Source organism: Pristiophorus japonicus, chromosome 3, assembly GCF_044704955.1.
Source record: "Pristiophorus japonicus isolate sPriJap1 chromosome 3, sPriJap1.hap1, whole genome shotgun sequence".
Taxonomy (NCBI): Eukaryota; Metazoa; Chordata; class Chondrichthyes; family Pristiophoridae; genus Pristiophorus; species Pristiophorus japonicus.
The window spans coordinates 112982782-113003813 of record NC_091979.1 but is presented as its reverse complement, the minus strand read 5'-3'; the positions used below and the strand labels follow the sequence as shown (position 1 = coordinate 113003813).

At 45.1% G+C, this 21032-nt stretch overlaps 1 protein-coding gene across 4 annotated transcripts in view; it reads right to left on the bottom strand.

The window, feature by feature from the left end:
- Window positions 1-19713, bottom strand: part of metap1d (methionyl aminopeptidase type 1D (mitochondrial)) — a 209307-nt gene extending 189594 nt beyond the window's left edge. For all 4 annotated transcript variants that reach the window (XR_011592365.1, XR_011592364.1, XM_070874698.1 and 1 more), the window contains exon 1: window positions 19572-19713. Coding sequence is in view for 2 of the 4 variants with exons in the window: in XM_070874698.1 (XP_070730799.1) it covers window positions 19572-19611 (40 nt within the window). In the remaining 2 variants the exon portion in view is untranslated. The remainder of the gene's footprint in view (window positions 1-19571) is intronic.
- Window positions 19714-21032: the final 1319 nt, after the last annotated feature.

Below are 21032 nucleotides of genomic sequence, written 5' to 3'. Positions count from 1 at the left end.
CCCTAGTATTTCCGGAAGGTTATTTGTGTCTTCCTTCGTGAAAACAGAACCAAAGTATTTGTTCAATTGGTCTGCCATTTCTTTGTTCCCCATTATAAATTCACCTGATTCTGACTGCAAGGGACCTACGTTTGTCTTCACAAATCTTTTTCTCTTCACATATCTCGAGAAGCTTTTGTAGTCAGTTTTTATGTTCCCAGCAAGCTTCCTCTCATACTCTATTTTCCCCCTCCTAATTAAACTGTTTGTCCTCGTCTGCTGAATTCTAAATTTCTCCCAGTCCTCAGGTTTGCTGCTTTTTCTGGCCAATTTATATGCCCCTTCCTTGGATTTAACACTATCCTTAATTTCCCTTGTTAGCCACGGTTGAGCCACCTTCCCCGTTTTATTTTTACTCTGGACAGCAGTTTACTAAAAGCTAACAGCAGGCCCAACTGTGGCAGCAGTGCTATGATGCAAATGGCTTTCAACTTCAGCATTTATTTCATTCAGATTGCATGCACTGGTTCCAGATATTTACATTTCATAGAAACATAGAAAGTAGGTGCAGGAGTAGGCCATTCGGCCTGCACCACCATTCAATATGATCATGGCTGATCATGCAACTTCAGTACCCCATTCCTGCTTTCTCTCCATACCTCTTCATCCCTTTAGCTGTCAGGGCCACATCTAACTCCCTTTTGAATATATCTAATTAACTGGCCTCAAAAGCTTTCTGTGGTAAGAGAATTCCACAGGTTCACAATTCTCTGAGTGAAGAAGTTTCTCCTCATCTCGGTCCTAAATGGCTTACCCCTTATCCTTAGACTGTGACCCCTGGTTCTGGACTTCCCCAACATCGGGAACATTTCTCCTACATCTAACCGGTCCAATCCCGTCAGAATTTTATATGTTTCTATGAGATCCCCTCTCATTCTTCTAAATTCCAGTGAATATAAGCCTAGTCGATCATATGTCAGTCTGCCATCCCAGGAATCAGTCTGGTGAACCTTCGCTGCACTCTCTCAATAGCAAGAATGTCCTTCCGCAGATTAGGAGGCCAAAACTGCACACAATACTCAAGGAGTAGTCTCACCAAGGCCCTGTACAACTGCAGTAAGACCTCCCTACTCCTATACTCAAATGTCCTCGCTATGAAGGCCAGCATGCTATTTGCTTTCTTTACTGCCTGCTGTACTTGCATGCCTACCTTCAATGACTGATGTACCATGACATCCAGGTCTCGTTGCACCTTCCCTTTTACTAATCTGTCACCATTGAGATAATAATCTGCCTTTCTCTTTTTGCCACCAAAGTGGATAACCTTACACTTACCCACATTGTACTGCATATGCCACGCATTTGCCCATTCACCTAACCTGTCCAAGTCCCCCGCAGCTTCCTAGCATCCTCCTTACAGCTCACACTGCCACCCGGCTTAGTGCCATCTGAAAACTTGGAGATATTACGTTCAATTCCTTCGTCTAAATCATTAATGTACATTGTAAGAAGCTGGGGTCGCAGCACTGAACCCTGCGGCACCCCACTAGTCACTGCCTGCCATTCTGAAAAGGAGCCCTTATTCCCATTCTTTGCTTCCTGTCTGCCAACCAGTTCTCTATCCACGTCAATACATTACCACCAATACCATGTGCCTTAATTTTGAACACCAAGCTCTTGTGTGGGACCTTGTCAAAAACCTTTTGAAAGTCCAAATACACCACATCCACTGGTTCTCCCTTATCCACTCTACTAGTTACATCATCAAAAAATTCTAGAAGATTTCTCAAGCATGATTACCCTACCGATCCTGTCACTGCTTTCCAAATGCGCTGCTATTACATCTTTAATAATTGATTCCAGCATTTTCCCCACCACTGATGTTAGGCTAACAAGTCTATAATTCCCTGTTTTCTCTCTCTCTCCTTTTTTAAAAAGTGGGGTTACATTAGCTACCCTCCAATCCATAGGAACTGAACCAGAGTCCATGGAATGTTGGAAAATGACCACCAATGCATCTACTATTTCTAGGGCCACTCCCTTAAGTACTCTGGGATGCAGACTATCAGGTCCTGGGGATTTATCGGCCTTCAGTCCCTTCAATTTCCCTAACATCATTTCCTGACTAATAAGGATTTCTCTCAGTTCCCCCTTTTCGCTAGACCCTCGGTCCCCTAGTATTTTTGGGAGGTTATTCGTGTCTTCCTTAGTGAAGATAGAACCAAAGTATTTGTTCAATTGGTCTGCCATTTCCTTGTTCCCCATCATGAATGCCCCTGATTCTGACTGCAAGGGACCTACATTAGTTTTCACGAATCTTTTTCTCTTCACATATCTATAGAAGCTTTTGCATTCATTTTTTATGTTCCCTACAAGCTTACTCTCATACTCTATTTTCCCCCTCCTAATTAAACCCTTAGTCCTCCTCTGCTGCATTCTAAATTTCTCCCAGTCTTCAGGTTTGCTGCTTTTTCTGGCCAATTTATATGCCTCTTCCTTGGATTTAACACTTTCCCTAATTTCCCTTGTTAGCCACGGTTGAGCCACCTTCCCTTTTTTATTCTTTCACCACACAGGGATGTGCAATTGTTGTAGTTCATCCATGTGATATTTAAATGTCTGCCATTGCCTATCCACCGTCAACCCTTTAAGTATCATTCTCCAGTCTATCCTAGCCAATTCACGTCTCATACCGTCGAAGTTTCCTTTCTTTAAGTTCAGGACCCAAGTCTCTGAATTAACTGAGTCACTCTCCATCTTAATGAAGAATTCTACCATATTATGGTCACTTTTCCCCAAGGGGCCCCGCACAACCAGATTGCTAATTAATCCTCTCTCGTTGCACAAGACCAAGTCTGGGATGGCCTACTCTCTAGTTGTTTCCTCGACATATTGGTCTAGAAAACCATCCTTTATACACTCTAGGAAATCCTCCTCCACAGTATTGCTACCGGTTTGGTTAGCCCAATCAATATGCCGATTAAATGATAACCCATGATAACTGCTGTACCCTTATTGCACGCGTCCCTAATTTCCTGTTTGATGCCATCCCCAACCTCCCTACTGTTGATGAGATGAAGGAATTGAGTGTAATATCTCCAAGTTTGCAGATGACACTAAGCTGGGTGTCGGTGTGAGGAGGATGCTAAGAGGCTGCAGGGTGACTTGGACAGGTTAGGTGAGTGGGCAAATGCCAGGCAGATGCAGTATAATGTGGATAAATGTGAGGTTATCCACTTTGGTGGCAAAAACACCAAGGCAGAATACTATCTGAATGGGGGCAGATTAGGAAAAGGAGAGGTGCAACGAGACCTGGGTGTCATGGTACATCAGTCATTGAAAGTTGGCATGCAGGTACAGCAGGCGATGAAGGCGACAAATGGCATGTTGGCCTTCATAGCTAGGGGATTTGAGTATAGGAGCAGAGAGGTCTTACTGCAGTTGTACAGGGCCTTGGTGAAGCCTTACCTGGAATATTGTGTTCAGTTTTAGTCTCCTAATTCTGAGGAAAGGCGTTCTTGCTGTTGAGGGAGTGCAGCGAAGGTTCACCAGACTGATTCCCGGGATGGCAGGACTGACATATGAGGAGAGACTGGATCGACTGGGCCTGTATTCACTGGAGTTTAGAAGACTGCGAGGGGATCTCATAAAAACATATAAAATTCTGACAGGACTGGACAGGTTAGATGCAGGAAGAATGTTCCCGATGTTGGGAAGTCCAGAACCAGGGGTCACAGTCTAAGGAGAAGAGGTAAGCCATTTAGGACCAAGATGAGGAGGAACTTCCTCACTCAGAGTTGTGAACCTGTGGAATTCTGTACCGCAGAACGTTGTTGATGCCAGTTTGTTAGATATATTCAAGAGGGAGTTAGATATGGCCCGTATAGCTAAAGGGATCAAGGAGTATGGAGAGAAAGCAGGAAAGGGGTACTGAGGTGAATGATCAGCCATGATCTTATTGAATGGTGGTGCAGGCTCGAAGGGCCAACGGGCCTACTCCTACACCTATTTTCTATGTTTCTATGTTTGGTGGTCTGTACACAACTCCCACGAGCGTTTTCTGCCCTTTGGTGTTTCGCAGCTATAACCATAAAGATTCCACATCATCCACGCTAATGTCCTTCCTTACTATTGCGTTAATCTCCTCTTTGACCAGTAATACTACCCCAACCCCCTTTTCCTTCCTGTCTGCTCCTCTTGAATATTGAATACCCCTGGATGTTGAGTTCCCAGCCTTGGTTATCTTGGAGCCATGTCTCCGTAATCCCAATTACATCACATCCGTTAACAGCGATCTGCGCAGTCAATTCATCCACCTTATTACGAATGCTCCTCGCATTGAGACTCAGAGTCTTCAGACTTGTTTTTTTAACATTCTTTGTCCTTTTAGAATTATGTTGTAATGTGGCCTTTTTTGATTTTTGCACTTGATTTCTCTGCCCTCCACTCTTGCTTTTCTTCTTCCTACCTTTTGCTTCTGCCCCCTTTTTACTTCCCTCTGCCTCCCTGCATAGATTCCCATCTCCCAGTCTTTTTCGTGTCAACCCTCCCCAAAAGCACTAGCAAACACTCCCCCTAGGACATCGGTTCCAGTCCTGCCCAGGTGCAGACTGTCCGGTTTGTACTGGTCCCACCTCCCCCAGAACCGGTTCCAATGTCCCAGGAATTTGAATCCCTCCCCCTTGCACCATTCCTCAAGCCACGTATTCATGTGAGCGATTCTGCAATTCCTACTCTGACTAGCACGTGGCACTGGTAGCAATCCTCAGATTGCTATCTTTGAGGTTCTACTTTTTAATTTAACTCCTAGCTCCCTAAATTCAGCTTGTAGGACCTCATCCCATTTTTTACCTATATCGTTGGTACTTATGTGTACGACGACAGCTGGCTGTTCACCCTCCCTCTCCAGAATGCGTTGCAGCCACTCCGAGACATCCTTGACTATTGCACCAGGGAGGCAACATAGCATCCTGGAGTCTCGTTTGCGGCCGCAGAAACGCCTATCTATTCCCCTTAGAATCGAATCCCCTATCACTATAGCTCTCCCACTCTTTTTCTAGCCCTCCTGTGCAGCAGAACCCACCCCTGGTGCCATGGACTTGGCTGCTGCTGCCTTCCCCTGAGGACTCATTGCCCCCAACAATACCCAAGGTGGTGCATCTGTTTTGGAGGGAGATGACCGCAGAGGACCCCTGCACTACCTTCCTTCCACTGCTCTGCCTGATGGTCACCCATTCCCTATCTGCCTGTGTAACCTTCACCTGAGGTGTGACCAACTCACTAATCGTGCTATTCACGACATCCTCAGCATCGCGGATGCTCTAGAGTAAATCCATGCGCAGCTCCAGTGCCGCAATGCGGTCTGACAGGAGCTGCAGCTGGATACACTTCCTGCACGTGTAGTCGTCAGGGACACTGGAAGCATCCCTGACTTTCCACATAGCACAGGGGGAGCATGACATGTGCCTGGGCTCTCCTGCCATGACTTAACCCTTAAATTAACCTAATTGAAAACAACGCTAAAGGTTTCTTACTGATCAGAAAAGAAAAAGAAAAAGATTAAACACACACCAATCACTTACCCTCTTGGCTGTGACATCACACTTTGATTTATTTTTACTCCTTTGTTTACCTTCTGCCCCTGCACCAGCTAGCCTCCACCAACTTGGTCACCTTGAAACCACGTCTTTGTAATGGATGCTTTCCTGTGATGTCAAGCGTTGATTGCTTTTTACTTCCCTCCCCTCACAGTTCTGTTTGCGCTGCTCCCAGTTAGCTCCTTTATCTCCCCCTCCAATCTCGCGCTGTTTGAATCTCCCGGGTCGGCTCTCGCTCCTTTATCTCCCCTCCGAGATGATGTAGTGATGTAGTGAATTTTTGTGCGACAAGATTTGTTTTGGGGGTGGGTTTTTTCTGTTCATTGAGTTGAGTAATATTAGCAGGTTCCGATTTTGGGCATCGAGAACTAGACTTTCAGTTCCTGACTGAATGGATGGGGCCCACTTTATATTTTGAACCTGGCACCACTTGGCAATCTCACACATATGGATGGATTTGAAAATGAAAAAAAAAACACAATAAAAAAAAATACACAGTAGGCATTGTATGTTGGACTTAACTATAGGGAGCTTCCTGAGGTTGTGAGGAGCACTACATAAATGCAAATTCTTTCTTTTTCTTTAATCTGCATCCATTCGTGTTATATCTGCCTTGGGAATGCTCGACGTTAACACTAGGGCTAGATTTTCCTATCCTTTCATAGTCCAGGAACTGAAAGTCAGAAACCGCTAATATTACTCAACTATGAGCAGAAATAAAACAGCCCCAAAATAAAAATTGTAGCACAAAATCCACTATATCACCTGTTCAGAGAAGGTTCACTTGGTTGATTCAGGAGATGATGGGTTGACTTATGAAGATAGGTTGAGTAGGTTGGGCTTACACACATTGGAGTTCAGAAGAATGAGAGGTGATCTTATTAAAACATAAGATTATGAAGGGGCTCGACAAAGTGAATGCAGAAAGGATATTTCCACTCACAGGGGAAACTAAAACTAGGGGACATAGTCTCAGAATAAGGGGACCGCCCATTTAAAACTCAGATGAGGAGGAATTTCTTCTCTGAGGGTTGTAAATCTATGGAATTCTCTGCCCCAGAGAGCTGTGGAGGCTCATTGAGTATATTTAAGGCAGAGATAGACAGATTTTTGAGCGATAAGGGAGTAAAGGGTTATGGGGAGCAGATAGGGAAGTGGAACTGAGTCCATGATCAGATCAGCCATGATTTTATTGAATGGCCTAATCATGCTCATATTTCTTATGTTCTTAAAGAGTTAATAGTTTTATCTTTACACTAGTTAAGTTGAAACAATTGCTTGACAATGGTCTTGTTGGCTAAGGGCTGTAAGAAATTATTTATATTTCTGAGTGAAACCAGCTGAAATAGTTTTCATTCTGTCATACTGCATTATATGGTACAAACCAGGTTTTGGGATAGAATCTCTGCTTGGTTACGCTGGTTCTTCCAGAGCAATTCACCAGAAATTGGCCAGATCAGCACAAAAGATCAAGGAATTTCAAGCACAAGTTATATCCAGTGCATATTGAGTTTCTTTTGTGCTGTTTTACTAACATAGGCTCTGCCCACAAAACTGGCCACACCTAGAGATCAAATTAATCACCACACGACTTTCCGCCAATTGCACCCGTTTGCAGGCTCTTGAGGAGGCTCTTAAAATTAAACTTTTTTTGGGGGGGAGCAAGGGCTCTAACATTTTTTTTAAATATTTAATTTACTAAGAAACTAATTAGTGTATATCAATGAAACTAGTAAATGGCTCTGTATAATTTTTTTGTCATTTTCAATTATTTAAAATTGGGTTACTCACAAGTGGTGGACTAGACGCTCTTATTAAAAATGCTTATTTTTTGTGATTAACCCATTTTCAGCTGTATTAATAAAACCGCAACAGGTTACCATTCTTAAATATATCAAGGAATATTTTTTACTGCCAGAAAAAATAAACAATTATGTTCTAAAACACTGCCCAATTGCGCTGGTTCATGGAAGATTTTGAGCCTGAAATTCCGATGTCCCCGGTCCTTACGAAGTTTCTACGGACCTGGGAAGGTATCGGAAAAGTCGATTTTCAGCGCGGAATGCGCATGTGCTGAAAACTAGCTTTTCCGATCTATCAAATTTCTGGCTTGACAGATCTCGTGCATATCGGGAGCGAGGGCACTTGCAGGGCAAGATTTGCGATATTTACGCATACCTTGCCCAGCAAATGTCCTCAAAAATCTTGCGCCTGAAAAAGCAGGCATATAGCCTACTTTTACAGACGCAAGTGTTTAAAAACATGCATAAACATTAAAATTAAATTAAACACATGAAAACATATTTTTTTGTTTAAAAACCCTCCCCACTACGGTAAGTTTATTTTAAGGCACAATTTTTAAAAAATTTTAAAGTCGGGAAAATATTTTTTTTAATAAGAACTTTAATTTAAATGAATCTTAAATATGTAGTGTATTTTTCTATTTTTTTTAATTCGTTTTTGTATGTGTTTCGGGGGGGGTTTCTCTTTCATAATAATGGGAACTCCAACTTACGGAGTTCCCATTATTATGAATGAGAAAATACTGTACCTTGATTGGCTGCCCAGAGCCATGACTCCAGTTCCAGCAAACGGACGCCCCAACGTGCACGTGCTCCGATGCACAGTGAGTGAAGGCCTCAGGATTGGAAGTGTGAGCGAGCGCAGCACCTTCAGGCAAGTGCGCGTTTTTTTTCCTTTTTTCAGTAGTTTGCCCACGGGAAGACCTCAATCGGAATTTCTGGGCCTTTAAGTTTGTGATTATGCAAATGAGTTGAGCAAAAACCTGAACCATAAAATCAATTCGGAAAATTAGCGCAATTTTGAGCCCAATTTGCACTCGGATTGCCGATTGTGCCCAAAGTGGAAACTCTACCCCTTTATATATAGCTTGTATAGAGAATTAGGCCATTTTACGATCCGATAGTATAAAATGGCAACTCGGAATGTGATATCAATACAAAATACTAAATGGCATTAGAAATTATAATATTTCAGACTCAGGTGTTTAAAATAAAAATCAGTGCAGGTTATCGTCTTTCTGTGACTATCAACAATTAACTTTCAACTATGATCTGGACCCAAGAGCACATTTATAGTCATCTGAACAATGCTTTTAGGAGACAGCACAAATGTAAATAATTTTACCTGGATAACTAAACGGCCCTCAGTTTCAATGCATCCAAGTCCAACTCTGGATACTTAAATCAACTGTATAAATCTAACTCTTAATATCCTTTTCCTCGTCAGAGTAGGAATCGCAGGATAGTTCAGATGAATACGTGGCTCAAGGAGTGGGGCAGAAGGGAGGGATTCAAATTACTGGGACATTGGAACCGGTTCTGGGGGAGGTGGGACCAATACAAACCGGGCGGTCTGCACCTGGGCAGGACCAGAACCAAGACCCTAGGAGGAGTGTTTGCTCGTGCTGTTGGGGAGGGGTTAAACTGATATGGCAGGGGAATGGGAACCTATGCAGGGAGACAGAGGGAAGTAGAATGGGGGCAGAAGCAAAAGATAGAAAGAAGAAAAGTAAAAGTGGAGGGCAGAGAAACTCAAGGCAAAAAGCAAAAAGGGCCACATTACAGCAAAATCCTAAAGGGGCAAAGGGTGGTAAAAAGACAAGCCTGAAGGCTATGTGCCTCAATGCGAGGAGTATTCAGAATAAGGTGGATGAATTAACTGCGCAGATAGCAGTTAACGGATATGATGTAATTGGCATCACGGAGACATGGCTCCAGGGTGACCAAGGCTGGGAACTCAACATCCAGGGGTATTCAACATTTAGGAAGGATAGACAGAAAGGAAAAAGAGGTGGGATGGCATTGCTGGTTAAAGAGGAAATTAATGCAATAGTAAGGAAGGACATTAGCTTGGATGATGTGAAATCTATATGGGTGGAGCTACGGAATACCAGAGGGCAGAAAACGCAACTGGGAGTTGTGTACATACCACCAAACAGTAGTAATGAGGATGGGGACAGCATCAAACAAGAAATTAGGGATGCATGCAATAAAGTAGTTATCATGGATGACTTTAATCTACATATTGACTGGGCTAACCAAACAGGTAGCAATGCGTTGGAGGAGGAATTCCTGGAGTGTATTAGGGATGGTTTTCTAGACCAATATGTCGAGGAACCAACTAGAGGGCTGGCCATCCTAGACTGGGTGATGTGTAATGAGAAAGGACTAATTAACAATCTTGTTGTGCGAGGTCCCTTGGGGAAAAGTGACCATAATATCGTAGAATTCTTTATTAAGATGGAGATGACACAGTTAATTCAGAGACTAGGGTCCTGAACTTGGGAAGGTAACTTCGATGGTATGAGATGTGAATTGGCTAGAATAGACTGGCGAGTGACACTTAAAGGGTTGGCGGTGGATGGGCAATTGCAAACATTCAAAGATCACATGGATGAACTTCAACAATTATACATTCCTGTCTGGAGTAAAAATAAAACAGAGAAGTTGGCTCAACCGTGACTAACAAGGGAAATTAAGGATAGTGTTAAATCCAACGAAGAGGCATATAAATTGGCCAGAAAAAGCAGCAAACCTGAGGATTGTGAGAATTTTGTAATACAGCAGAGGAGGACAAAGGGTTTAATTAGGAGGGGGAAAATAGAGTATGAGAGGAAGCATGTTGGGAACATAAAAACTAACTGCAAAAGCTTCTATAGATATGTGAAGAGAAAAATATTAGTGAAAACAAACGTAGGTCTCTTGCAGTCAGATTCAGGTGAATTTATAATGGGGAACAAAGAAATGGCGGACCAGTTAAACAAATACTTTGGTTCTGTTTTCACGAAGGAAGACACAAATAACCTTCCGGAAATACTAGGGGACCGAGGGTCTAGTGAGAAGGAAGAACTGAAGGATAACCTTATTTGGCGGGAAATTGTGTTAGGGAAATTGATGGGATTGAAGGCCGATAAATCCCCGGGGCCTGATAGACTGCATCCCAGAGTACTTAAGGAAGTGGCCCTAGAAATAGTGGATGCATTGGTGATCATTTTCCAACAGTCTATCGACTCGGGATCAGTTCCTATGGACTGGAGGGTAGCTAATGTGACACTACTTTTTAAAAAGGGAGAGAGAAAGCAGGTAATTATAGACCGGTTAGCCTGACATCAGTAGTGGGGAAAATGTTGGAATCAATTATTGAGGATGAAATAGGTGCACATTTGGAAAGCAGTGACAGGTTCGGTCCAAGTCAGCATGGATTTATGAAGGGGAAATCATGCTTGACAAATATTCTGGAATTTTTTTTTGAGGATGTAACTAATAGAGTGGACAAGGGAGAACCAGTGGATGTGGTGTATTTGGACTTTCAAAAGGCTTTTGACAAGGTCCCACACAAGAGATTGGTGTGCAAAATCAAAGCACATGGTATTGGGGGTAATATACTGACGTGGATAGAGAACCGGTTGGCAGACAGGAAGCAGAGAGTCGGGATAAACGGGTCATTTTCAGAATGGAAGGCAGTGACTAGTCGAGTGCCGCAAGGCTCAGTGCTGGGACCCCAGCTCTTTACAATATTCATCAATGATTTGGATGAAGGAATTGAGTGTAATGTCTCCAAGTTTGCAGATGACACTAAACTGGGTGGCGGTGTGAGCTGTGAGGGGAAAGCTAAGAGGCTACAGGGTGATTTAGACTGGTTAGGTGAGTGGGCAAATGCATGGTAGATGCAGTATAATGTGGACAAATGTGAGGTAATCCACTTTGGGGGCAAAAATGCAAAGACAGATTATTTGAATGGTGGCAGATTAGGAAAAAGGGAGGTGCAACGAGACCTGGGTGCAATGGTTCATCAGTCATTAAAAGTTGGCATACAGGTACAGCAGGCGGTAAAGAAGGCAAATGGTATGTTGGCCTTCATAGCTAGGGAATTTGAGTATTGGAGCAGTGAGATCTTACTGCAGTTGGACAAGACCTTGGTGAGGCCTCACCTGGAATATTGTGTTCAGTTTTGGTCTCCTAATCTAAGGGAGGACGTTCTTGCTATTGAGGGAGTGCAGCGAAGGTTCACCAGACGGATTCCCGGGATGGCTGGACTGACATATGAGGAGAGACTGGATCAACTGGGCCTTTATACATTGGAGTTTAGAAGAATGAGAGGGGATCTCATAGAAACATACAAGATTCTGACGGGACTGGACAGGTTAGATGCGGGTAGATTGTTCCCGATGTTGGGGAAGTCCAGAACCAGGGGACATAGTCTTAGGATAAGGGGTAGGCCATTTAGGACTGAGATGAGGAGAAACTTCTTCACTCAGAGAGTTGTTAACCTGTGGAATTCCCTACCGCAGAGAGTTGTTGATGCCAGTTCATTGGATATATTCAAAAGGGAGTTAGATATGGCCCTTACAGCTTAGAGGATCAAGAGGTATGGAGAGAAAGCAGGAAAGGAGTACTGAGGGAATGATCAGCCATGATCTTATCGAATTTTGGTGCAGGCTCTAAGATCCGAATGGCCTACTCCTGCACCTATTTTCTATGTTTCTATGGCAGGACTATGTCCCCTGGTTCTGGACTTCCCCAACATCGGGAACATTCTTCCCGCATCTAACCTGTCCAGTCCCGTCAGAATCTTATACGTTTCTATGAGATCCCCTCTCATTCTTCTAAACTCCTGTGAATAAAGGCCCAGTTGATCCAGTCTCTCCTCATATGACAGCCCAGCCATCCCTGGAATCAGTCTGGTGAACCTTCGCTGCACTCCCTCAATAGCAAGAACGTCCTTCCTCAGACTAGGAGACCAAAACTGAACACAATATTCCAGGTGAGGCCTCACTAAGGCCCTGTACAACTGCAGTAAGACCTCCCTGCTTCTATATGCAAATCCCCTCACTATGAAGGCCAACATACCATTTGCCGTCTTCACTGCCTGCTGTACCTGCATGCCCACTTTCAGTGACTGATGAACGATGACACCCAGGTCTCATTGCACCTCCCCTTTTCCTAATCTGCCGCCATCCAGATAATATTCTGCCTTCGTGTATTTGCCCCCAAAATGGATAACCTCACTTTTATCCACATTATACTGCATCTGCCATGCATTTGCCCGGACTACAAAGGGTGGCAGCTGAGAGCGAGCAGCAGCAGAGAGGGAGCAGCATCGCGAGAAGAGGTCGGCGGCAGAGCGGGACGACAAAGGGCGGCAGCTGAGAGCGAGCAGCGGCAGAGAGGGAGCAGCTAGCTGCAGCAGAGGCAGAAAGTAAACAAGGAAGTAAAAACTAAATCGAAGTGTGACGTCACAGCCAAGAGGATAAGTGATTGGTGAGTAATTTTTATTTTTCTTGTCAGTAGGAAACCTTTGTCATTGTTGCCAAATTAAGTAAATTAAGTAATTTAAGGGTTAAGTCATGCCAGTTGAGCTCAGCGCCATGCCATGCTCCTCCTGTGTTATATGGGAAATCAGGGACACTTCTAACTACTATGTGTGCGGGAAGTGTGTCCAGCTGCAGCTCCTGACAGACCGCATTACGGCGCTGGAGCTGTGGGTGAACATAAGAACATAAGAATTAGGAACAGGAGTAGGCCATCGAGCCCCCTCGAGCCTGCTCTGCCATTCAAAAAGATCATGGCTGATCTGGCCGTGGACTCAGCTCCACTTACCCGCCCGATCCCCATAACCCTTAATTCCCTTATTGGTTAAAAATCTATCTATCTGTGATTCGAATACATTCAATGAGCTAGCCTCAACTGCTTCCTTGGGCAGAGAATTCCATAGATTCACAACCCTCTGGGAGAAGAAATTCCTTCTCAACTCGGTTTTAAATTGGCTCCCCCGTATTTTGAGGCTGTGCCCCCTAGTTCAAGTCTCCCCGACCAGTGGAAACAACCTCTCTGCCTCTATTTTGTGGATTCACTCTGGAGCATCCATGATGCTGAGGATGTCGTGGATAGCACGTTTAGTGAGTTGGTCACACCGCAGAGGGTACAAAGGCAGATAGGGAGTGAGTGACCATCAGGAAGAGCAGTAGTAGGAAGACAGTGCAAGAGTCTCCTGCAGTCACCTTCTTCCAAAACAGATATACCACTGTGGATACAGTTGGGGGAGATGGCTCATCGGGGGAAATGGCTCATCAGGGGAAGGTAGCAGCAGCCAAGTTTATGGCACCATGGGTGGCTCTGCTGCGCAGGAGGGCAGGAAAAAGAGAGGGAGAGTTATAGTGGTCGGGAACTCTATTGTAAGGGGAATAGAAAGGCGTTTCTGCGGTCGCAAATGAGACTCCAGGATGGTATGTTGCCTCACTGGTGCAAGGGTCAAGGACGTCTCGGAGCGGCTGCAGGGCATTCTGGAAGGGGGAGGGCGAACAGCCAGTTGTTGTGGTGCATATAGGTACCAACGATATAGGTAAGAAGCGGGATGAGGTCCTACAAGCTGAATTTAGGGAGCTAGGAGTTAAATTAAAAAATAGGACCTCAAAGGTAGTAATCTCAGGATTGCTACCAGTGCCACGTGCTCGTCAGAGTAGGAATCGCAGGATAGCTAAGGTGAATACGTGGCTTGAGGAATGGTGCAAGAGAGGGATTCAAATTCCTGGGACATTGGAACCGGTTCTGGGGGAGGTGGGACCAGTACAAACTGGACGGCCTGCACCTGGGCAAGACTGGAACCGATGTCCTCGGGGGAGTGTTTGCTAGTGTTGTTGGGGAGGATTTAAACTAATAGTAACCTACGCAGGGAGACAGAGGGAAGTAAAATGAGGTCAGAAGCAAAAGGTAGGGAGGAGAAAAGTAAAAGTGGAGGGCAGAAAAATAAAAGACAAAGATCAAAAAAGGACCACATTACAGCATAATTCTAAAAGGACAAAGTGTTAAAAAAACAAGCCTGAAGGCTCTGTGTCTCAATGCGAGGGGCATTCGTAATAAGGCGGATGAATTTACTGCGCAAATAGCGGTAAACGGATATGATGTAATTGGGATTACGGAGACATGGCTCTAGGGTGACCAAGGCTGGGAACTCAACATCTAAAGGTCATCAATATTCAGGAAAGACAGACAGAAAGGAAAAGGAGGTGGGGTAGCGTTGCTGGTTAAAGAGGAGATTAACGCAATGTTAAGGAAGGACATTAGCGTGGATGAGGTGGAATCTGTATGGGTAGAGCTGCGGAACACCAAAGGGCAGAAAACACTAGTGGGAGTTGTATACAGACCACCAAACAGTCATAGTGAGGTTGGGGGTGGCATCAAACAGGAAATTAGGGATGTGTGCAATAAAGTACAGCAGTTATCATGGGTGACTTTAATCTACATATAGATTGGGCTAGCCTAACTGGTCGCAATACGGTGGAGGAGGATTTCCTGGAGTGTATAAGGGATGGTTTTCTCGACCAATATGTCGAGGAATCAACTTGAGAGCAGGCCATCCTAGACTGGGTGTTGTGTAATGAGAGGGGATTAATGAGCAATCTTGTTCAGCGAGGCCCCTTGGGGAAGAGTGACCATAATATGGTAGAATTCTTCATTAAGATAGAGAGTGACACAGTTAAACAGAGATTAGAGTCCTGAACTTAAAAAAAGGTAACTTCGACGGTATGAGGCATGAATTGGCTAGGATAGACTGGCAAATGATACTTAAAGGGATGACGGTGGATAGGCAATGGCAGACATTTAAAGATCACATGGTGAACTTCAGCAATTGTACATCCCTGTCTGGCGTAAAAATAAAATGGGGAGGGTGACTCAACCGTGGCTTGCAAGGGAAATTAGGGCTAGTGTTAAATCCAGGGAAAAGGCCCAAAAAGCAGCAAATCTGAGGATTGGGGGAAATATAGAATTCAGCAGAGGAGGTCAAAGGGTTTAATTAGGAGGGGGAAAAGAGTACAAGAGGAAGCTTGCAGGGAACATAAAAACTGACTGCAAAAGCTTCTACAGATACATGGAGAAAAAGATTTGTAAAAACAAACGTAGGTCCCTTACAGTCAGAATCAGGTGAAGTCATAATGGGGAACAAAGAAATGGCAGACGAATTGAACAAATACTTCACTAAGGAAGACACAAATAATCTTCCGGAAATACTAGGGGAACGAGGGTATAGCAAGGAGGAACAACTAAAGGAAATACTTATTAGTCAGCAAATTGTGTTAGGGAAATTGATGGGATTGAAGGCCGATAAATCCCCAGGGCCTGATAGTCTGCATCCCAGAGTACTTAAGGAAGTGGCCCTAGAAATAGTGGATGCATTGGTGATCATTTTCCAACAGTCTATCAACTCTGGATCAGTTCCTATGGACTGGAGGGTAGCTAATGTAACACCACTTTTTAAAAAAAGGAGGGAGAGAAAACAGGGAATTATAGACTGGTCAGCCTGACATCAGTGGTGGGGAAAATGTTGGAATCAGTTATTAAAGATGTAATAGCAGCGCATTTGGAAAGCAGTGACAGGATTGGTCCAAGTCAGCATGGATTTATGAAAGGGAAATCATGCTTGACAAATCTTCTAGAATTGTTTGAGGATGTAACTAGTAGAGTGGATAAGGGGGAGCCAGTGGATGTGGTGTATTTAGACTTTCAAAAGGCTTTTGACAAGGTCCCACATAATAGATTAGTGTGCAAAATTAAAGCACATGGCATTGGGGGTAATGTACTGGCGTGGATAGAGAACTGGTTGGCAGACAGGAAGCAGAGAGTAGGAATAAACAGGTCCTTTTCAGAATGGCAGGCAGTGACTAGTGGGGTACCGCAAGGTTCAGTGCTGGGACCCCAACTATTTACAATACACATTAATGATTTAGACGAAGGAATTGAATGTAATATCTCCAAGTTTGCAAATGACACTAAGCTGGGTGGCAGTGTGAGCTGTGAGGAGGATGCTAAGATGCTGCAGGGTGATTTGGACAGGTTAAGTGATTGGGCATATGGGAGATGTGGCATTATGTGGATAAATGTGAGGTTATCCACTTTGGTGGTAAAAACAGGAGGGCTGATTATTATCTGAATGGTGGCAGATTGATAAAGTGGGAGATGCAATGAGACCTGGGTGTCATGGTACATCAGTCATTGAAGGTTGGCATACAGATGCAGCAGGCAGTACAGAAAGCAAATGCCTCCCCCCCAACTCCGACACAGACAGAGACAGACGCACACTGGGGGTCCCGTCCCAGCACGCTATTGGAGGGCTCCCTGTGCTGCAGTCGGTGAGTAAAAACGTAATTTTATTTTTATTGATTTTTTATATTTTTATTTTTTTGATTGATTTGTTTGATTTATTGATTTGTTTGATTTATTGATTTATTTATCATTTATTATTGATGATGGCTCTTTATTTGTAAAAGTGATGTGTTTCATGTTTGTAAACTTCCCTTCCCCCCCCCCCGCCCCATCCCCTCATCTCTCTTCCTTACGTCTGATTTTCTAAGTGTAGGCAAGGTTTTTCTGAGTGTACAAAAGTCTACACTTACTCCATTCTAAAGTTAGTTTGGAGTAAGTTTTCACTGCCTAAACTTGCATAACAGGTATAAGAGGCCGGACACGCCCCCTTTTGAAAAAGAAAGCTGTTCGAACATGAAACTGTTCTAACTCACTGGAACTGGAGCAAACTAAATGCCGAGAATTGCAATTGCTAAGATACTCCATTCTAAACTAGTTGTTCCAAAAAAAATAGGAGCAACTCAGGCCGAAACTTGACCCCTATGTTTCTATGTTTCTTTAAGTTCAGGACCCTAGTCTCTGAATTAACTGTGTCACTTTCCATCTTAATGAAGAATTCTACCATATTATGGTCACTCTTCCCCAAGGGACCTCACACGACCAGAATGTAATTCACACAGCAAAGGCTATGGGTCCCAACAATACCCTGGCTGTAGTGCTGTAAGTTTGTGCATCAGAACTATCCACCCCCCCAGCCAAACTATTCCAATGTAGCTTTGACACTAGCATCACCCGACAATGTGGAAAATTGTCTAGGTCATGTCCTATCCACAAAAATCAGAACAAATCTAATCTGATCAATTACCACACTGTCAGCCTCCTTCCAATCATTAGCAAATGATAGAAGTAATCAATAGTGCCATCAAGTGACATCCAATCAACTAGAGCCCAATTGCCAAAGCTCAGTTTGATTGTCACTAGAACCACTCGGCTCCATATCTCATTACAGCCTTGATTCGGTCATGGACACAATTTCTGAATGTCAGACAAGAGAAACTGTCTTTGACATCAAGACAGCATTATATCAAGTAAGGCACAAAGGAGCCTTGAGAAAAATGAGGTCAAAGAAAAAACCCTCCAATGGCTGAAGTCATATCTGGTATAAAGGAAGGTGGTCGTGGGAGACTAATTACCACAGCCCCTGAATGGTTGCAAAATTCCTCATGGCAACATCCTTGGCCCAACCATCGTCAACTGTTACATCAATGACCTTCCCTCCATTAAAGTTGAGAAGTTCACAGATCGCTCTAGTCTTCAGCTCCATCCACAAATCCGCCAATAATTAAACAATCCATGTGAACATAAAAGCAGGATTTGGACAACAAACACTAGCAAGTGGCAGGTAACACACATTGCATGAATATAACTCAGCTGAATGGGTGCACTCAACAACCTCAGCACCATTCAGGACAGAGAAGTGCACTGGATCGACACCCCTACTGAGCTCATTATCTATCCCCTCCATGATCAGCCATCATAGGCAGTCCCTCAAAATCGAGGAAGACTTGCTTCCACTTGAGTTCTCAGGTAACTGTACAGTCCAATACAGGAATTACAGTCTCTGTCACAGGTGGGACAGACAGTCGTTGAAAGGAGGGGTGGGTGGAGAGCCTGGTTTGCCGCATGCTCCTTCCACTATCTGCGCTTGACTTCTGCATGCTCTCGGCGACGAGACCGAGGTGCTCAACACCCTCCCGGATGCTCTTCATCCACTTTGGGCTGTCTTGGGCCAGGGATTCCCAGGTGCCGGTGGGGATGTTGCACTTTATCAAGAAGGCTTTGAGGGTGTCCTTGAAGCGTTTCTTCTGCCCACGTAGGGCTCGTTTGCCGTGTAGGAGTTCCGAGTAGAGCCCTTGCTTTGGGAGTCTCGTGTTGAGCATGCGGACGATGTGGCCCGTCCAACGGAGCTGGTCGAGTGTGGTCAATGCTTCAATACTGGGGATGTTGGCCTGAGCGAGAACACCAATGTTGGTGCATCTGTCCTCCCAGTGGATTTACAGGATCTTGTGGTGACAGCGTTGGTGGTACTTCTCCAGCGCTTTGAGGTGTCTACTGTATATGGTCGCCTGAGGAAGAGAGCGTTTGAAGACCAGGATCTCAAATCTGGCACCAAGCTGATGTTCCACAGGGCAGGAGTGATACCCACCCTCCTCCACGATAAGCACATTGTGGCTGCTTTCAACATGATGCACTGTAGCAACTCACCAAGCTCACTTCAAAAGTAGCTCACAATCTGTAGCCTCTACCACCAAGACATGCAAAGGCAGCAAAATGACACCATCCAGACTTGGGCACTTACCACAATTCCTTCATCACTGGGTTAGAATGCTCAGGACAACGATAGGCAACAAAATACAATCTTGCCAGTATCAGCCACAACAAAGTAATTTATTTAACACAATCTTTATAAATTTAATCTCAAATTACATTGACATTTTTCCTTTATTTTATACTTTTTAACCCACTTCAGAAGGTAGTATTACATTGTTGCAAAACATTTTTTAGAAACTACCAACGTCCAATTCAGGCAGCCACTCCAATACGATGCATACTCTCCGCCCGTGCAGAGAGAGGACGCCAGAAAGCGCAGGACTGCGAGGGGCGGTGGGTCTGGGGCAATGACGGGAGTTCACTGTACCCGGCCGGCACCGTCTCGCCGAGCGGAGCCGCAGGTGAAACCTTCCCCTCCCGGGTGGGACTTCACCTGCAGATATGGCGAGTTTGTTCCGCTGTTAGTCCGTTAACTGCCTCCGGTTTCGATCATCAGCGACCGTACGCCAAAGAAAGGCCGCGAATCGAAGCGCAGCTGTTCCCCACTCCCCACCGCGCTTACCTGCAGTCAGGCGAAGGTTCAGGAGCGGAGCGGACGCCATGTTGCGGCGGTCACGAGCAGATATCCCAGCATTCTCGGCAACCGACGGGGCCGCAAGGCCGCAGCTGCAGGGCCCCGGACCCCCGCCCGACCCCCTGAACTCCTGCCCGACCTCCTGCCTGTCCCTCCTGACCCTCGCCTGACCTCCTGCCTGTCCCCCTGACTCTCGCCCGACCCCTGAACTCCTGCCTGTACCCCCTGACCCCCCTGAACTCCTGCCTGTACCCCCTGACCCTCGCCCGACCCCCTGAACTCCTGCCTGTACCCCCTGACCCCCCCTGAACTCCTGTATGTCCCCCTGAACTCCTGCCCGTCCCCCTGACCCCCGCCCAACCCCCGAACTCCTGCCTGTCCCCCCTGAACTCCTGCCTGTCCCTCCTGACCCCCGCCCGATCCCATGAACTCCTGCATGTACCCCCTGAACTCCTGCCTGACCCCCGCCGACCCCCTGAACTCCTGCATGTACCCCCTGACCTCCCCTGAACTCCTGCCTGTCCCCCCTGACCCCCGCCTGACTCCCCTGGACTCCTGCCTGTCCCCGGACCATTGCCCCTCATCGGGGACCCGCCCGTCCCCGGACCTTGGTGCCCATCACCCGCTGGAGCTGATCAACGCTTCATTTAGTTTTGGCCTGTTTTGATTTGTGTCACTAAAGCCAAACACAGTTCCATGTAGATGAATGGTTTGGAATGCATATCACTCTCCTGGATCATAAATGCCGCGGTGACATGCCCCTCCCGGGATGACAGCTCTCCATTACAAACATGTTAGCAGCAGGATACACACTAAAACCACACATGGTGACATTATGATTTCACTGGCAAAACTATAATGTCGTTTTCTGTGTCTAACCTGTCCGTTAATGCTGAGGAGGGTTCTTTGCTGCAAAGATGTCTGAGCAGATTTCCAGTTTTTTGCTGAGTTTATAAGGTAATTTTAGGATAAACATATTTAATTAAGGGGAATAGCAAAATATAAACTGCTGATTTTTGTTTGATCTGACCCTCCAAATGCCAGAAACCCTGAGCCAAACCAGTAAATTGAGTGATTCTTGAACCTTATCCTTTGACTTGGCGTAACATTATAGTGGGGTGATCATATTTTCGAAACTTAATCTGGGGGCACACAGGGTGGGTGCACAGCAAAGTAGCCAGGATGGAAAATGTAGGTTGCATAGCGTAATGAAGCAGAATTTCTTGGCAGCGTTTATTTTAACAGTCGCAAATATACAAATGTGTATATAATTACCGTGGAATAATGTGTTCAGTTTTCGTCTCCTAATTCTGAGGAAGGATGTTCTTGCTATTGAGGGAGTGCTGCGAAGGTTCACCAGACTGATTCCCGGGATGGCAGGACTGACATATGAGGAGAGATTGGATCGACTGGGCCTGTATTCACTGGAGTTTAGAAGGATGAGAAGGG